Genomic DNA, 13,978 nt, shown 5'->3' with positions numbered 1-13,978 from the left:
CAGATTAACAGGGCTATTCTGCTAAATCTGTTGTTACTTTTTTCTGCAAGATTATCTGCACAAATGAGCAAATATACTTAAAGTCCTGCATAAGTGTCATGCTCAGGCTTGGACTCAATGACCAGAACTGAGGTAACAGGTAGGTTTATTTGCAGATATGGCAGGAACACAGTGCATAAACAGGTAAGAGATGATACTTGAGATTGTTAGCAGATGAAATAGGCTTGTATTGTTAACTTTGAGTCTTTGTCTTACAGTACCATTGGAGCACGCACACGCACGCACACACACACAAGGAAACTAAGCTGAGACAAGGAATTACTGGAAGACAACTTGATGACTGGAAGATGGCATAACAGCAATAGCTAGGTAGGTAGTCAGGAACATTAAGCAGCTAAGTCCATAGCATCAGACAAGGTCAGAACCACGACTGAAGTAGTGTGTGTGCTCTATATAGTGCTGGTGAAGAGGGCTAGATGAGTTTCAGGTGGGTGTGTTTAGGTGCCAGAGGGGATGATGGGAAATGCAGTCCATGACAGAAGGGACATACAGCTGTTTTAGCTGACCTTATGTAATATAATTCTGTACTGGGCTGTTAAAAAGCTTCAGACACTGATGTTTTATCCTCAGGAATATTGAAGTTGTAAATTTTGTCATATAATACTTATACAACAGACCTTTTGAGGCCAGACTCTTTAAAGATTTTTGGATACTGAGAAATGGATTAGCTATTAAGTAGAGGGCCAAAAAACCAAAAGTGGGGCAGTGTTATACTGTGTATTAAATACAAATATATATATTCTACCCAGTACCTACAGTACTAATGTTTTAAAGAAATGGTTTCCTCTACCTCCAACTTTTTTTTAATATACAGAGATTCAAAAATGATGAGTACCCATTTTTATTCTTTTTTTTTTTTTTTTTTTTTTCAGATAAATTGGGACACTGCAACACATTTTCAGCTAGTTTGTGCTTAAATAATACATTTTCTTACATAGGACAGTGTACACACATTTTTAATAGAAATTTTTCAAAATATAAAAGACGTATACTAGTAGACTGTGCTACTGAGTGTGAATTCATAGCCTAAACACTTTTAACAATTAAATTATTAAAACACTTCAACTAATTTAGGGAAGTAAAACATTCAATGGAAGAACAAACATTTAAAGTATTGTAACTCTTCAACAGAAGGGCAAACATTTAAATAACTTTAAGAGGAGTGCAATGTACTATATGTGGTACACAATGACAATTTCATCTATGATGTGCCTATTTGTGTGTGTGCAAGTGTTTGTATCCAACTATGTGCTTAAGTGTATGTGTGTAACATGCTTCCATATTATCGTCTGTGTGCATTGTGTTTGGGGCTTCAGGGTTTCTCATGCTCAGGTCTGAACCAACTTTGTTTTTGGTTTTAGAAAACACCATAATTCCTTAATTTGTGAATATTCATAAGCTATTTTTATTTATTTTGCACATCTGCCCTTGTCAATGGAAGCCTCTCTACAAAAGAAGCTTTAACATTTTTGTTATTTAACATAAATTAACCAATTCATTCTCAGGTGTTTTTGACAAAAATGGTTTTCTGCCAGAGGCGTGACATCCACTCCCAACACCTTTCACACCACTGATTATACCCTCTGTCCTCTATTTGGCTGACATTTTCTAATTTTTCCTCTCCGTTATCTGAGAGAGAGAAAAAAGACATTCAGCACTGTATTTAATAGGATGTCCTGTTTTATTTAGCATGTTAAGGTAAATTGCGACAGTCAAAAAAATACAAAGAAACCTGCACATTCTGCTAAACCTATTGATGCTTATGTTTTGCTTATTATGTATTTTAAATGTTTAGTTATCAATTTAACTTGAGCCATAGTTTGCCTTCTGAAGTTCCATTTATGACCATTTTTCTACTGGTGTCAAAATTATAATCGTTATAATGACACAATCATGTCAATAGATGGCGTCAATGAGCTAAATAATTAGTTTAGAAGTTCATACAAACGGAAATAAACGTTCTGCTGAACCAAGAATACAAGAAAGATAACATGTCAACTTTACACTGGGTCTAACCCAAGTACTTTTGTGTTGGATTGTTTTTGGGTTAACAACTAGTAAGGCATCACCTGTAAGTACTCTTTGTCATTGCTAATATTTACCCTTGTCCTCTGGTCTACCTCCTCCAAGTTGTTTGGACTTCGGAGTGCGGTCCTGAGGGTGAAAGATTCATTTATAATTTCACGTTCTTTTGCCACACAGTTTTTTGGATCATATCCCATTCAATTAAGCAAACTGCTTGGCTCACACACAAAGTTCTAATTTATTCATTTAAATTGATCAACCCTGTAACTTCAACCCTGGTCTACCCTGTTAATTTTCCACCTTTTCAAATCCCACTATGTGTGATTTTATGCATTTCCTGAGTATGTGATCATGCACACATTTTCTATAAACTGCTGTTTAGCAGTTAATCAATACAAAATGAGGAGTGCTGCTCAGCATTATGCAATATTGTACTTGAATAAAATGAGAATATGGTATGGTTAGTTTCAATCAGACAAGCAGTAGGAGTGGAAACAGACTGACTTTGTAAACCTCATCATGGCAGCAATAATCTTTGCAAATATTCATGCTTGCTGTGAAGGTGTGCACAATATTAGCAATATGTAGTATCATTTTGCTTTTCCATTAATTTTTTGTCCTTTTTATCAAATCATTCTCATTTAATAACCTAGGTATACATATATAATATATGTTATGATTGGATCAATTTCACCAGTCATAAACATTAAAGTATTAAATAATGAAAAACTATACAGTTGTTTTCACAGCAGGTTGCCAAAGCCATGCTGTTTTTTTCCACAAAATAACACAATTATGTGTTCTGAAGTGCTCATCACAAGAAAGAAAATTCTCAAATACAATTTTATTTTATACCCATCTCTGTACCAAATAGACAGAGACACAAAAACAGTGTACAAAAACAAACATCAATAGAAAAGTATGCTTATATCCAAATGTCCAAAAATTGATCAACGTTGTGACATAAATTGCAGAGAAACAACAATTTGTCAGAAAACAAAAGGGTAGAATACCAAACATGTACAAATGTACACTTTTCTATGTGCATGTCTTTATACAAAAGTGTCAATGCAACTCTGTTTGTATATGGTTTTTATAAGATAGGTCCTTTAAATGACAGATTTTTCCTACCCATCGCTGTTCACAATCAGTACTGGGAAGGCACTTTGCAACATACAAATATACAAATACACAAGCAAGAAAACAAACAAAAAATGTTTCCAGTGATGTAATAAGCCAGAACACCATACAAGACGAACAAATAACAACAATAAAATAACTGAACAATTCCCTACAACTTCAAATTTGTAAATAAATAAGGGCTGCAAATATTCAGATCACACTTATTGGGCAGACAATGATTGTTACTATTAGAAACTTAAAATTCCAATCAATTAACAGATCTGATATTAGCAATGATCTGCAAGGATCTGCAGGTTTTCCACTGCTCAGATCAGTCTGCTTCAGATTGAACAAGTTGAACAACTACACATGACAATGAAATATGTACTTGTTTATAAAAAATTAAAAAAAATGGTGTACTTTATGTCATTGATAGCATAAATCATGAGTGACCGCTTGCAACACCTCTGCAACATTATACAAACTGCCATTCCAAATTCTCTAAATAAGTTCACGGTACATTATACTAATAACCTGCAGTGTAAAATAAAAGGAAAGATAACCAGCATTAACACTGCATTTAGAGTAAGAGGAACAGGCAAACACACACCCAATTACTTGCATAATAATAAAGACACAACAAAGGTATGGATTTGTCAGTATAGACGTAAAACAATTCTCTTAAAACATACTCTTCCAAAATGGAAAAGAAAAAATCCATTCATTCAACAAGGCCAAGGAAAATTCCTATATACAAGTTTATGTTCACATAAACTAACATAATTGGCCATACATATATACATATTTGTTGTATGTATATATATATATATATATATATATAATATGAATGTTACACATCGTGTATATGACTTTAAGTTAAGCAGGAATGTACTGAACAACTAAGAAAAACTCTGATATATTAAAAAAAAGGATTAGAAAGCCCTCTGTTTATATTACATTCTAGAGATAAAGGACATTGGAGAGACTGCAGCATTCACACATGTACTCACGCATACGTCATCACTCTCATGCTGTCCTCCTGTCGGCTGCATGATTCAAGAAGAAAATAGCACGTTACAACAAAACTCAATATATACCTTTTTGTAAAGGAGACTTGGACACCGGTATCAATAAGTTAATAAAATATATTCTTTGCTTCTTGCTATATCTTACAGTGAAACCTGAAATTGGTCCCTGTTGGACATTAAAAACTGACATACTTTTTGTGACCCCAAACAATCAGTCTCCGCACAATCAATGATATACAAAGAAACCACAAAAAAAAAAAAAAAAAAAAAAAAATTACTGAGATAACAGCCATTATTGGCCTGAAGTTTTAAAGGATTTAAATTCATTTAAATATTTGTCAAAGTAATTCATAGTGTAAAAGACTAAAACATTTAAGTTTTATAACTAGTTGCTGTAGGTTTGCACAACAGTTGCACAAATGACTCCATCTCAATGTTTTCTGATTGTAAAAACTTTAGTCTGGACACGAATAACCTAGAGGTACATTCTGAAAATGTTTAGGGCATCGGTTTGTCTTTTAAAGCAAACATCATCCTCAATCCACCCATCTGGAAGCAGAAAGACACACGTGATAAACATATATGTTAAAAGTAAGATGATTTTTTTTTTTTTTTTTTTTCCCCTCAGGATAGACCTATGAAATTGAGGATTTGTCAAAAGTGGAATAAACAGATTAGCTGCTTCACACCAAGATGGAATCAAAATGGCATCCATAATGGCAAAGTCAAAACAATAACAAACATAACAGTAAGAAACGCAAAAAAAACAAAAAACAAACCAAAAGTAGTCTACATATGGCGTCAAGGAGAATGAAACATCAGACTAAACTCGCAGTTATCAAAAGTTTGGTTGTCCAATAAGGTTATAAGAAATGCTTGCATTTCAAAGGGGTCATTTCTCCCCTAAACCCATTCCACTGCTGCCCATCTCCGAGTCCACTAGTGAAGAGGCAAAGGCTGACTGGACGATCTGAAAGCCAAAGGATTCAAGAAGTGACATATTCTGTTGGGGGGAAAAGGGTGAGCCGAGATCACCGAGACCGGAGCTGGCTGCAGCGCGTTTCTTATGAACCCGGTGATGGTGCTTGTTGAGGTAAGACTTTGTGCGGAAGGTCTGGCCGCATTCGCCGCAGGCAAACTTCTTTTCGTGGTCTGTTTTTTGAATGTCTTTGGATCCCCCTGGCGAGGTTACTGCGTCTTCAGGTTGGCCGTTGAAGATGAAAGATGTCACCTCCATTTCTTCTCCCTCGACTTTGTGTTCAGCCTTGAGGTCCGTTCCATTGGAGAGGTCACCAAAAACTGCATCCGATCCATCAGAATCCTGATGGGGGCATTTCCCAGCATTCTCCTGCCCGTCTGAGGTAAACACAGAGTGGGGAAGGGGATATCAGGGAAGGAGGGGGACAGAGAGAAATATAGGAAGAGAGAAGGAGCCTCACATTAAGCAAAATATTTCCTTTATACCTGAACCCTCATGACCACAACTACATGTGAGAACTTGTGTTCAAAAACAGATTGGCTGTCTATTACTGATCATTATATTGCAGCTTTTGTGCCATTATACTTTCTGTAATAAGGGAAATTGCATCCTATTTTGTGCAATAATTTACAGAAACAATAATATCTTAATATTTCAGTCCACCGAGTACCTCTAGGCTCTAGAGCAGTGGCACTAAACCTTAGTTCAGGAGCAAAAAAGACAAATTCGTTTTGTTTTCAAGATGTAAATTTTCAAAACACCATCTGAATTTCATAGTGTCAATTTAAATTGATCTTAAAGGGATAGTTCACCCCAAAATGAAAATTCTGTCATCAATTGCTCACCATATGTCATTCCGAACCTGTATGAATTTCTTTCCTCTTTGGAACACAAAAGAAGATATTTAGCAAAACTCTGGGTACCAAACAACATTGGAGCCCATTGACTTCCACTGTATGGACAAGAAAAACACTGACACATTTCTCAAAATATCTTTTATGTTCTACAAAAGATAAAAGTCATACAGTTTGGAACAATGTGAGGGTGAGTATTTAATGACAGAATGTTCTTTTTGGGTGAAGTATCCCTTTAAAAACTGAGATTTCATTACCACAAATTAGACATACGCACTTTCCCCATTCCAATCAACAACCACGAAAAACTGAGTCCCAACTCTACTTCGCTGTGAATGATCAGAGCTTAACTTTTTCCACATGCATGTTAATGAAATTGAGCCTGAACTAGCTAACTAAGTCATTGACACTGTCATTTAAGAGTCTTGAGAGCAACAAGTTGAGTACCAAGGCTCTAGAGTTCCAGTCTCTCTAACTCCATTCCACTATTTTGACTTATAATTCAAATTCCAGTTGAATACAGGACATTTTATGCACCCTGAATACTAAGATTAAATGCAATCCAGTTCTTCTAAAGTTCAAATTATAGACAAAAGAGGTCAGAAGTGGGTGCTGTTAAGGCAAACGCATGAAAATCAAGCAGCACTGAGGACCACCAGACAAAAAGCATGAGCAAAATACAGACCAAGCCAATTATTAGGTAAGAAATGAAATCAGACCAATATGTTACTAATAAAGTCAACCATACTTTGCAGATATTTGCACCAAGCTTATCAATTTTAACATCCAGTCATCCACAGTTCTTTGGCTCACCACATTGCCACCCTCCTAACAGCACGTACTGACCTGTAAGAGGCCCATGAAGTGGAAACCCTGGTGCTCCAGAAGAGCGGCACTCCCAGAAATAGGGAGTTGGACCTGGCTTGCCCAGGAGCAGCTCAGGCTGCAGGCCCAGGGCCGGAGGCACAGGCTGGGGTAGAACTGGCCCAGTTAGCCCCCGAAAAGACCCCTCTGTCTCAGGAAAGGTAACCAGGAGTCGGCGACTGGTGCAAAGGTCTACACCGCCAGTAACCGCCCCAAGAGGTAAGGGATAGAGGAAAAGACAGAGAGGCCAAGGGGGACAATTCGTAGTCAATACAGTCAGATGACCACTAGCTTCACATCAGTTCAGAAATTGTGAAAATTGTTTTGTTCAAAGCTAAAATGACACAAATAAATTCGAATGAATCTTTTTCTTTCATTACATGCCAAGCCAGCAGCTCAATGATACTGTTGGAGTGATACTATAATGACAATTCTGTACTGATGTAAAGTTAATGATGCCTTTCTGATGTATTTCTGCATTACTTTTCGCATATCAACTGCCAGAACCTTAAAGCTTGTATTACAAGATCAAAATAAATGTATAATGATAAATAAATAAATCTTCCTCTCTATTCTAGTGAATCTACATAGTAGTTAGCATCAATAACCCAGTTGAAACAAGAAAAAAAAAAAAAAAAGGAATTTTCTGAATTCTTGTCATCACCAATAAATTACAGAGGAATCGTAAATATTCTAGGACACTTAGTCCTTATAAAAAAATAAATAAAAAAAAATCTGACAACATATTGTTCTACCATCATGTCCAATAAGGATATTCCCCAATCACAAGCTGCTGGATTTTATGGCAATAAATGTTTGAAAAAGGTCCATTAAATCCACAGAAACAATGCACAGCGTGTACATGTGCACTTATATGTGGACATGCATGAATGAAGGCTCAAATAACGCTTGCATTATGCCAGCACTTGATGGAGATGATAGTAAGCGACACACAGAATGGGACATGTGGCCATGCTAAATTGGTCAGCAGCAATGTAAGTGACTAGCAGACAAATCTGATTGATAGGGCTGCAACTATGATTTAATTTACGCCCTAAATCAATTATATCTCTAAATGCAGTTCATTTAAACAAAGACTACTGAAGTAAATCTTTTTTAGTTTCCTTTTCATGTTAGGCCTGTAAATAAAATATTGTCTTTAAGAAGAAGCTTAAATAATTTTACTAAACTCAGTTAAGCTAAAGAAACTCTTCCTTAACTTTCCTCATAAAAAGTGAAGCAGAACCCATACTTTCAGCAACAAACATCCTTTCTTATTCAATGAGCGAAAAGTCCCGAAAGATGGTGCAATATAAATCAGGAAGGCCCAATTTTGAACAACATATCCCTGATTCGCTGCAAAGTAATTTTGCAATAAAGATGAAAGATGCGCAGCGCTACAATCTGTGTTTGCGAGTGAGTTTTAATGCAAGCAGATGCAGCATCTGATAAGCAGCAGTGAAAAAGACAGCAAGTGAGCGAGCAACAATTTGACGCTGTGGGGAGAGGCTAGCTTGCCTTCCACTGCGCACTGGCGTCCTGAGTGGTAGGGGGCGCCGTTGTGCATCTGTGGTCTGTTGGTGCGTGGTTCAGGGAACTGATGTGCTGCAGAGGAAGGGAGCATGGACGAGCTGTGGTGCGTTTTTACGTGCACCTTTAAGTAGGAGGCAGTAGAAAAACCTGAGACCATCGGAAGAACAAGTAGGAAAAACAAATAAAAACAATAAAACAAAAAAAACAGAACAATACTCAGTCTGATTAATCAGATTTTTAGAAGAATAATATAAAAAATAAGCCACAAACCTTTTCAATACTACTATGTAAAACTTGAGCATTTTCCCCAGTTTTCTGTATTTATAAATAAGCCAATCAGTTTTTGAGAGTATAAACTAACTTACTAATGATGGTGTATGGCAATAAAAACATGGATCATTAGTACACACAAAAGTTTCAAGTAATTAGTTATTTTCAATGCATGTTTGACGAGTACCTTTGTTGCATATTCCACAGAAGTTATGAGGTCCTTCACTGTGTTTTTTCAAGTGGTCGGTCATGTAGGCAGCCCGGAGGAATTTCCCACACACTTGACATGGTATCTTATCTTCATGGCATGCCAGGTGTGACCTCAGGCGATCTCGTGTTGCGAAGGATGCGTTGCAAATCTGAGACATTTCAAGATATGGTTTATAAGCATTTTCCGAGAGATCATTTTTGTGGGAGTGTTATCGCAAACATAAGGCTGATTTAAAGGAGGAATTTACTCAAATACTTCTGCCATCATTTACTTACTCCCGTGTCATCTCGTAACTTTCTTTGTTGCGTTTAACACAGAAGGTGAAGTTAAAGAATATCCTGGCCACTCTTGTCCATATAATGAATGCGAATGAGACTGTCAAGCTCCAAAACAAGTCTGTACAGCTTGAAGAACGAACAAAAATTTCAAATCACCATGAAATCAACATTTCTTATTTTTCATGGAACATTGCAGTGTTTATTATTAATGATTTATCAGTAATTCATGTGCTCCTGTAATCTTGAATCAATTTACTTCCCCTCCCCCTCGCAACAACAGGTTGCTTCTTTTCTCTGATGATGTGCCAAGGGAAAAGGACTGGCCAATAATCCATAACTTACACGAGAACACAGAAATTTGTAAATGACAAATCCAATAAATGTCGGATGGACAAAATCACGTCCCACCCTACATTTTTTCCTTGTTCAAGAAGCCATTTCACTGGGATATACGTCACAGTAGGATAGAAAAGATGATCGCAATTTCCATTTCATGACAATTTTAGGTCATTGGTTACTGATTATCATCCTCTGCAGCAAGTTGCTACCCACTGTGCCCATCAGTGTTTACATGCACTTTAAAAAAAAGTATTTCAGTCCGACTAAACTAGTAACAATAATTTGTTTCTGACTGAAATTATGCTTGTCACGAAGTTGAACTATTAGACTTTGATAATTCAACTGTACTTCGGCTTCATCCAGCATGTAACTTATACAATGTCAAAGGGATAGTTCACCCAAAATGAAAATTCTGTCATCATTTACAAGTTGTTAAATTTCTTTGTTCTGCTGAACACAAAGGAAGATATTTGGAAGAATGTTCGTAACCAAGCAGATCTCGCCCCCCATTGACTACCATAGCAGGGAAAAAAAAAAAAAACATACTATGAAAGTAAATGGGGGGCGAGATCTGCTTGGTTACAAACATACTTCCAAATATCTTCCTTTGTGTAGACACAAAGAAATTTATATAGGTTTGGAACAACTTGAGTGCAAGTAAATCATTTTTGTGGTGAACTATCCCTTTAAGCGGATTACAATCGGCCTCGCCGTTGTGTGTATGCTTCAAAAAGACACCAAAAGAGGTGACATGCAACATCCAGTTCATCCTTGTAAACCTTCTGTAGCTTGAATAAGTTAAATGAACTTGAGAAGCTGAACAATCAAATTTGTGAATGAATAACAGACCAGATTTGTGAACTGGTTCAACTGATTCACTTAAATGAAAGATAGGTTCATGTCTCAAAGCAAGCTAGGGCAAATGTTAATATTTTTATGTGAATAACAATTAAAATTTTGGTCTGTTTCTCACAAAAAAAATATTAAGCTATCATCTGGCTTCATAAGTTGTATGGACCACATTGTTTTTGTTTTATGGTGCTTTTTGTCGTTTTGGAGCTTGACAGCCGCAGTCCTCGGTCAATCCTTACAAGGAAAAGAGTGGCTGGAATATGATCCAGAAATTCACCTTTTCTGTTTCATGGGTGAAAGAAAGCCGTACCGTTTTAGAACAACATAAGAATGAATGAGTAAATAATAAAGTTCAGTGTATCTCACCTGACACTTGTGAGGTCTCTCTGTGGTGTGCACCTGTTTAATATGTCCATTCAGATGGTCTGGCCTACAAAAACACCACACAATCCATTTATGAAGACATAAATACACAAATGATGTAATTTTTAACAAACGTACCTATAAATGACTCTACTCACCTGGAGAAACCCTTCCCGCAGCTTTGACAGACATAGGGCTTACCCACCGAGCCGTCGTGAGACCGCACATGGTAAGACATCCTATCCTTGCGTTTGAAGCGCAACCCGCACACCGGACACGCATACGGTTTCTCGCCCGAATGTGACAGCTTGTGCCGGTTCAGATGGTAGACGTCTCGGAAGACCTTCCCGCATAGATCACACGCGACGTGTCGTCTCGTTCTCTCGCGTTTACGGTTGTCCGTCGGCAGTCCGTTTTCCTGAAACCTCGACTGGGAATGAGTGATCATCGTCGGTCCGTCCACTGCGACCAGCTCCGCTCCGGAGCTCACACCGCCGGTGAACGTCCCGTGCTGAGTCTCGTGGTTTCTCAACTGCACGTCGTCGGGAAAAATCTTGCCACAAACCCCGCACGAGAAAAGGCCCTCGTCTTCGTGTTGAGCAGTGCTATTATTGTAGGATATCGGCACTGATGTGGGCTCTTTTTTAGGTCTCCCTCTGCCTCGCTTGGAGCCGTCGCTGTTGAGGTGGCTGCTGGGAAACTCCAACGGGGAAACCGCTAAGTGATCGGCCGCTTGTGCTCCAGGAGCGGCCGGCTGCGAGCTGTTACTCGGCTGCGTCGGATCGGCACTGTCGCTGTCATTGTTGTCGGTAAACACGGCGCCGTTGGACACGCTCCCGTTTGACATGTCCACGGGCAGGGGGTATGACAGCTGCTCCGCGGCCCTGAACAGGCTGTGCTCGCCTCCTCGAGACGGGGGCACGAGGATCTGCACGTTGGATTGTTTGATGACCTCCTGACAGATCTCGATGACAGATCGCATGAGCAGAAACTTCGCCGCGGTCATCAGCTCCGGGAAGCACTCCAGGCGCACCACGATCTTGGAGGTGTACGCGAAGTCCAGGATGTCTCGGAAAACTTTGGGGCTGATCGTGTGCATCTCCAGCTCCTTGCCTTGGCCGTCGTCTTCCGTCTGACAGCTGAACACCGACTCGAAATACTCGCTGCACGCGGCCAACACCGCTTTGTGCGCGGGGAAGCTCTCCTCTCCGACGCGCAAGATAACATCACAAAACCTGCCTCCATCTTTTCTCTGGCTGTTGAGGTTGTGTAGCATCTCGGCGCTGTGTTTGCTCACCTGGTACGTGTAGGAGGAATTCCACGGCTGTTCTGTCCTCTCCATGCCGCCTTCATTCAACAACCGAGCCTAACGCATACGACGGAAGAGGTAGACGAACACAAACGGATGGCAAACACCCAATAAACAGAAGCACTCAGCAGCGACCACCACTCCTCGCCTTTTTAGCATCTAACATGTTAGCAGGGGGAAAAATGGCAGCCCCCCAGCTTCCTGTGAACTTTGACCTTTGTTTAAAGGGAGGGGGGTGTCGTCCGCGTTTAATATTTTCGGTTTTAACAGTTTAATCCACTACTTTAATTCAAAGAGAAAGCGCAGATACTGTTCACACACCGAAACTGAAGTTTGCTGGATGCATGGTGTCCGTCTTCCTGGTTCGCAGCGTTATGAATTCACATCCTTGTTTTCCAGTGAGCCCCCTCCCCCAAATGTACGCCAGACACTGAATACATGACAGCAGACTGCCTCTTTCTCTCTTTTAGACTCTGTAACCACTTAGAAAAAAAAAAAAAATAGCCTACTGTAAACATGAACGAAATTCAGTGAACAGGGAAAACTCTTTTGAACGGACACTAGCCCTAGAGAGCTGCTCTCCTGAACTGGTAATGTACAGATCAAGCACAAAAACACAATAGAGAAGGCAATTGTTGTGGACTGCACACTGGCTTTGCTGTGTCTGGCAATCAGATTTACAAATCCTTTAGGGAAACATTACATTTAAAAATGCATGGACACTTATATAAACCTGGTTTCACACCACAACATTTAGTTTATGAGCTCAGATTTTTCTCCTTGGGTTGTAAATCCAAACACCTTCCTCTTTAAATTATAAATAAATATAACTGAATAAACATGCTCCAACTCATAAGGTTTTCATTATCTAACAGGGATGCTGGATGTGAAAATCCCCATACATGACAAAATATTGCACACGAAAGAAAAACACCACCTGGCCAAGTGTCCATGAGATAAGCTACGGAAGTATGGCAAGGGGAGTAAGGCTTGAAGCAAATGTGCAAAGCAATTAAATTCTACAATGTTCATGGTTACATTTGGAATTTTGAAAATATACTTTGCAAGAATAGAGTAACATGACTGTCCAGTTACACTTGAATATGAGTGACCTAGGGCATAACAGCTGCATAAAAAGAGACATAGATCCATTCATTGCAGAGGATTTCTTCCTACTCAACCATCTGAAAAGTACGACAATTTGAAACCTTGAAATCAATGAGTCAGAAATGCATTTTTATGTGAATGATTTTTTTTTTATTTAATTTTTTTATATTTATTAACTATTTGTGCTTCTTAAATTAATAGCACATTACTTAATTGCCAACCCCAGCCACCTTAAAACAAATGTGATTCAGAGCAGTGCTTCTCATACATTGACTAAGAAGACTGGCTAGAGGAAGGATGGGAGGGTTTTTTTCTTAAAAAAAAAAAGAAGAAAAAAAAAAAAAAGAAACAAAGGCACAACTAGCATTCACTTCTTGGGGTGGAAGTGTCCCCACTTGCAGAACATTCTGACTTAAATATTCCAGCAAAAGTTTCAAGGGCATGTATCTCCGAATCAGGGATGCATTAAATCGCTACAGACGTGGACATCTTTCCAACAAAGCAGCCATCAGCAGTGCCGCCCTTTCCTACACAGATGAACCTTCGATGGGAAACATGGAACATTGTGCAGACATTGTGACTGGGCAAAGAATAAGCAACTTTTTGGTTCCTCAACAGCAGGATAACCTTCCCCACAAAGTCAGGAAAAAACAAAAACTATGTACAAGGTGGAAAAAGAAAATCAATTCCCATAATCTGTACAATTCAGGCCTATACATTATTTACTTTCTTTACTGCAAAAACTGAATTCAAAACAAACTACAAGAAACTACATTACTTTGTG

General features: G+C 38.6%; 1 protein-coding gene across 4 annotated transcripts; it reads right to left on the bottom strand.

Moving 5' to 3' along the window:
* Window positions 1-2,914: 2,914 nt before the first annotated feature.
* On the bottom strand, window positions 2,915-13,172 carry patz1 (POZ/BTB and AT hook containing zinc finger 1). Of its 4 annotated transcripts, none has more exons than XM_051896470.1 (6): window positions 10,937-13,172; window positions 10,782-10,845; window positions 8,923-9,094; window positions 8,451-8,612; window positions 6,915-7,124; window positions 2,915-5,591 (listed from the first exon to the last, which is right to left on the bottom strand). In XM_051896470.1, the coding sequence occupies exons 1-6, from the start codon at window positions 12,118-12,120 to the stop codon at window positions 5,128-5,130; spliced, it is 2,256 nt and encodes a 751-aa protein (XP_051752430.1). In that variant the 5' UTR covers window positions 12,121-13,172; the 3' UTR covers window positions 2,915-5,127. The 4 variants fall into 4 exon arrangements, with proteins under 4 accessions (XP_051752430.1, XP_051752431.1, XP_051752432.1 ...); XM_051896473.1 differs by having other exon boundaries at window positions 5,314-5,583; XM_051896471.1 differs by lacking the exon at window positions 6,915-7,124.
* Between the last annotated feature and the right edge of the window lie 806 nt (window positions 13,173-13,978).

This window comes from Ctenopharyngodon idella, chromosome 6 (genome assembly GCF_019924925.1).
Source record: "Ctenopharyngodon idella isolate HZGC_01 chromosome 6, HZGC01, whole genome shotgun sequence".
Taxonomy (NCBI): Eukaryota; Metazoa; Chordata; class Actinopteri; order Cypriniformes; family Xenocyprididae; genus Ctenopharyngodon; species Ctenopharyngodon idella.
The sequence above is the reverse complement of the archived record's forward strand: the minus strand, read 5'-3'. Positions and strand labels throughout refer to the sequence as shown.

What these genes read in the sequence shown, in the direction of transcription:
- patz1 (XM_051896470.1), bottom strand. Translation starts at nt 12,120, where the DNA reads ATGGAGAGGACAGAACAGCCGTGGAATTCCTCCTACACGTACCAGGTG. An exon ending in AGAGACCTCACAAGTGTCAG is followed by an intron (nt 9,095 to 10,781) that starts GTGAGATACACT and finishes GAAATGTCTCAG; the next exon opens with ATTTGCAACGCATCCTTCGC. An exon ending in CTGTGGAATATGCAACAAAG is followed by an intron (nt 8,613 to 8,922) that starts GTACTCGTCAAA and finishes CGATGGTCTCAG; the next exon opens with GTTTTTCTACTGCCTCCTAC.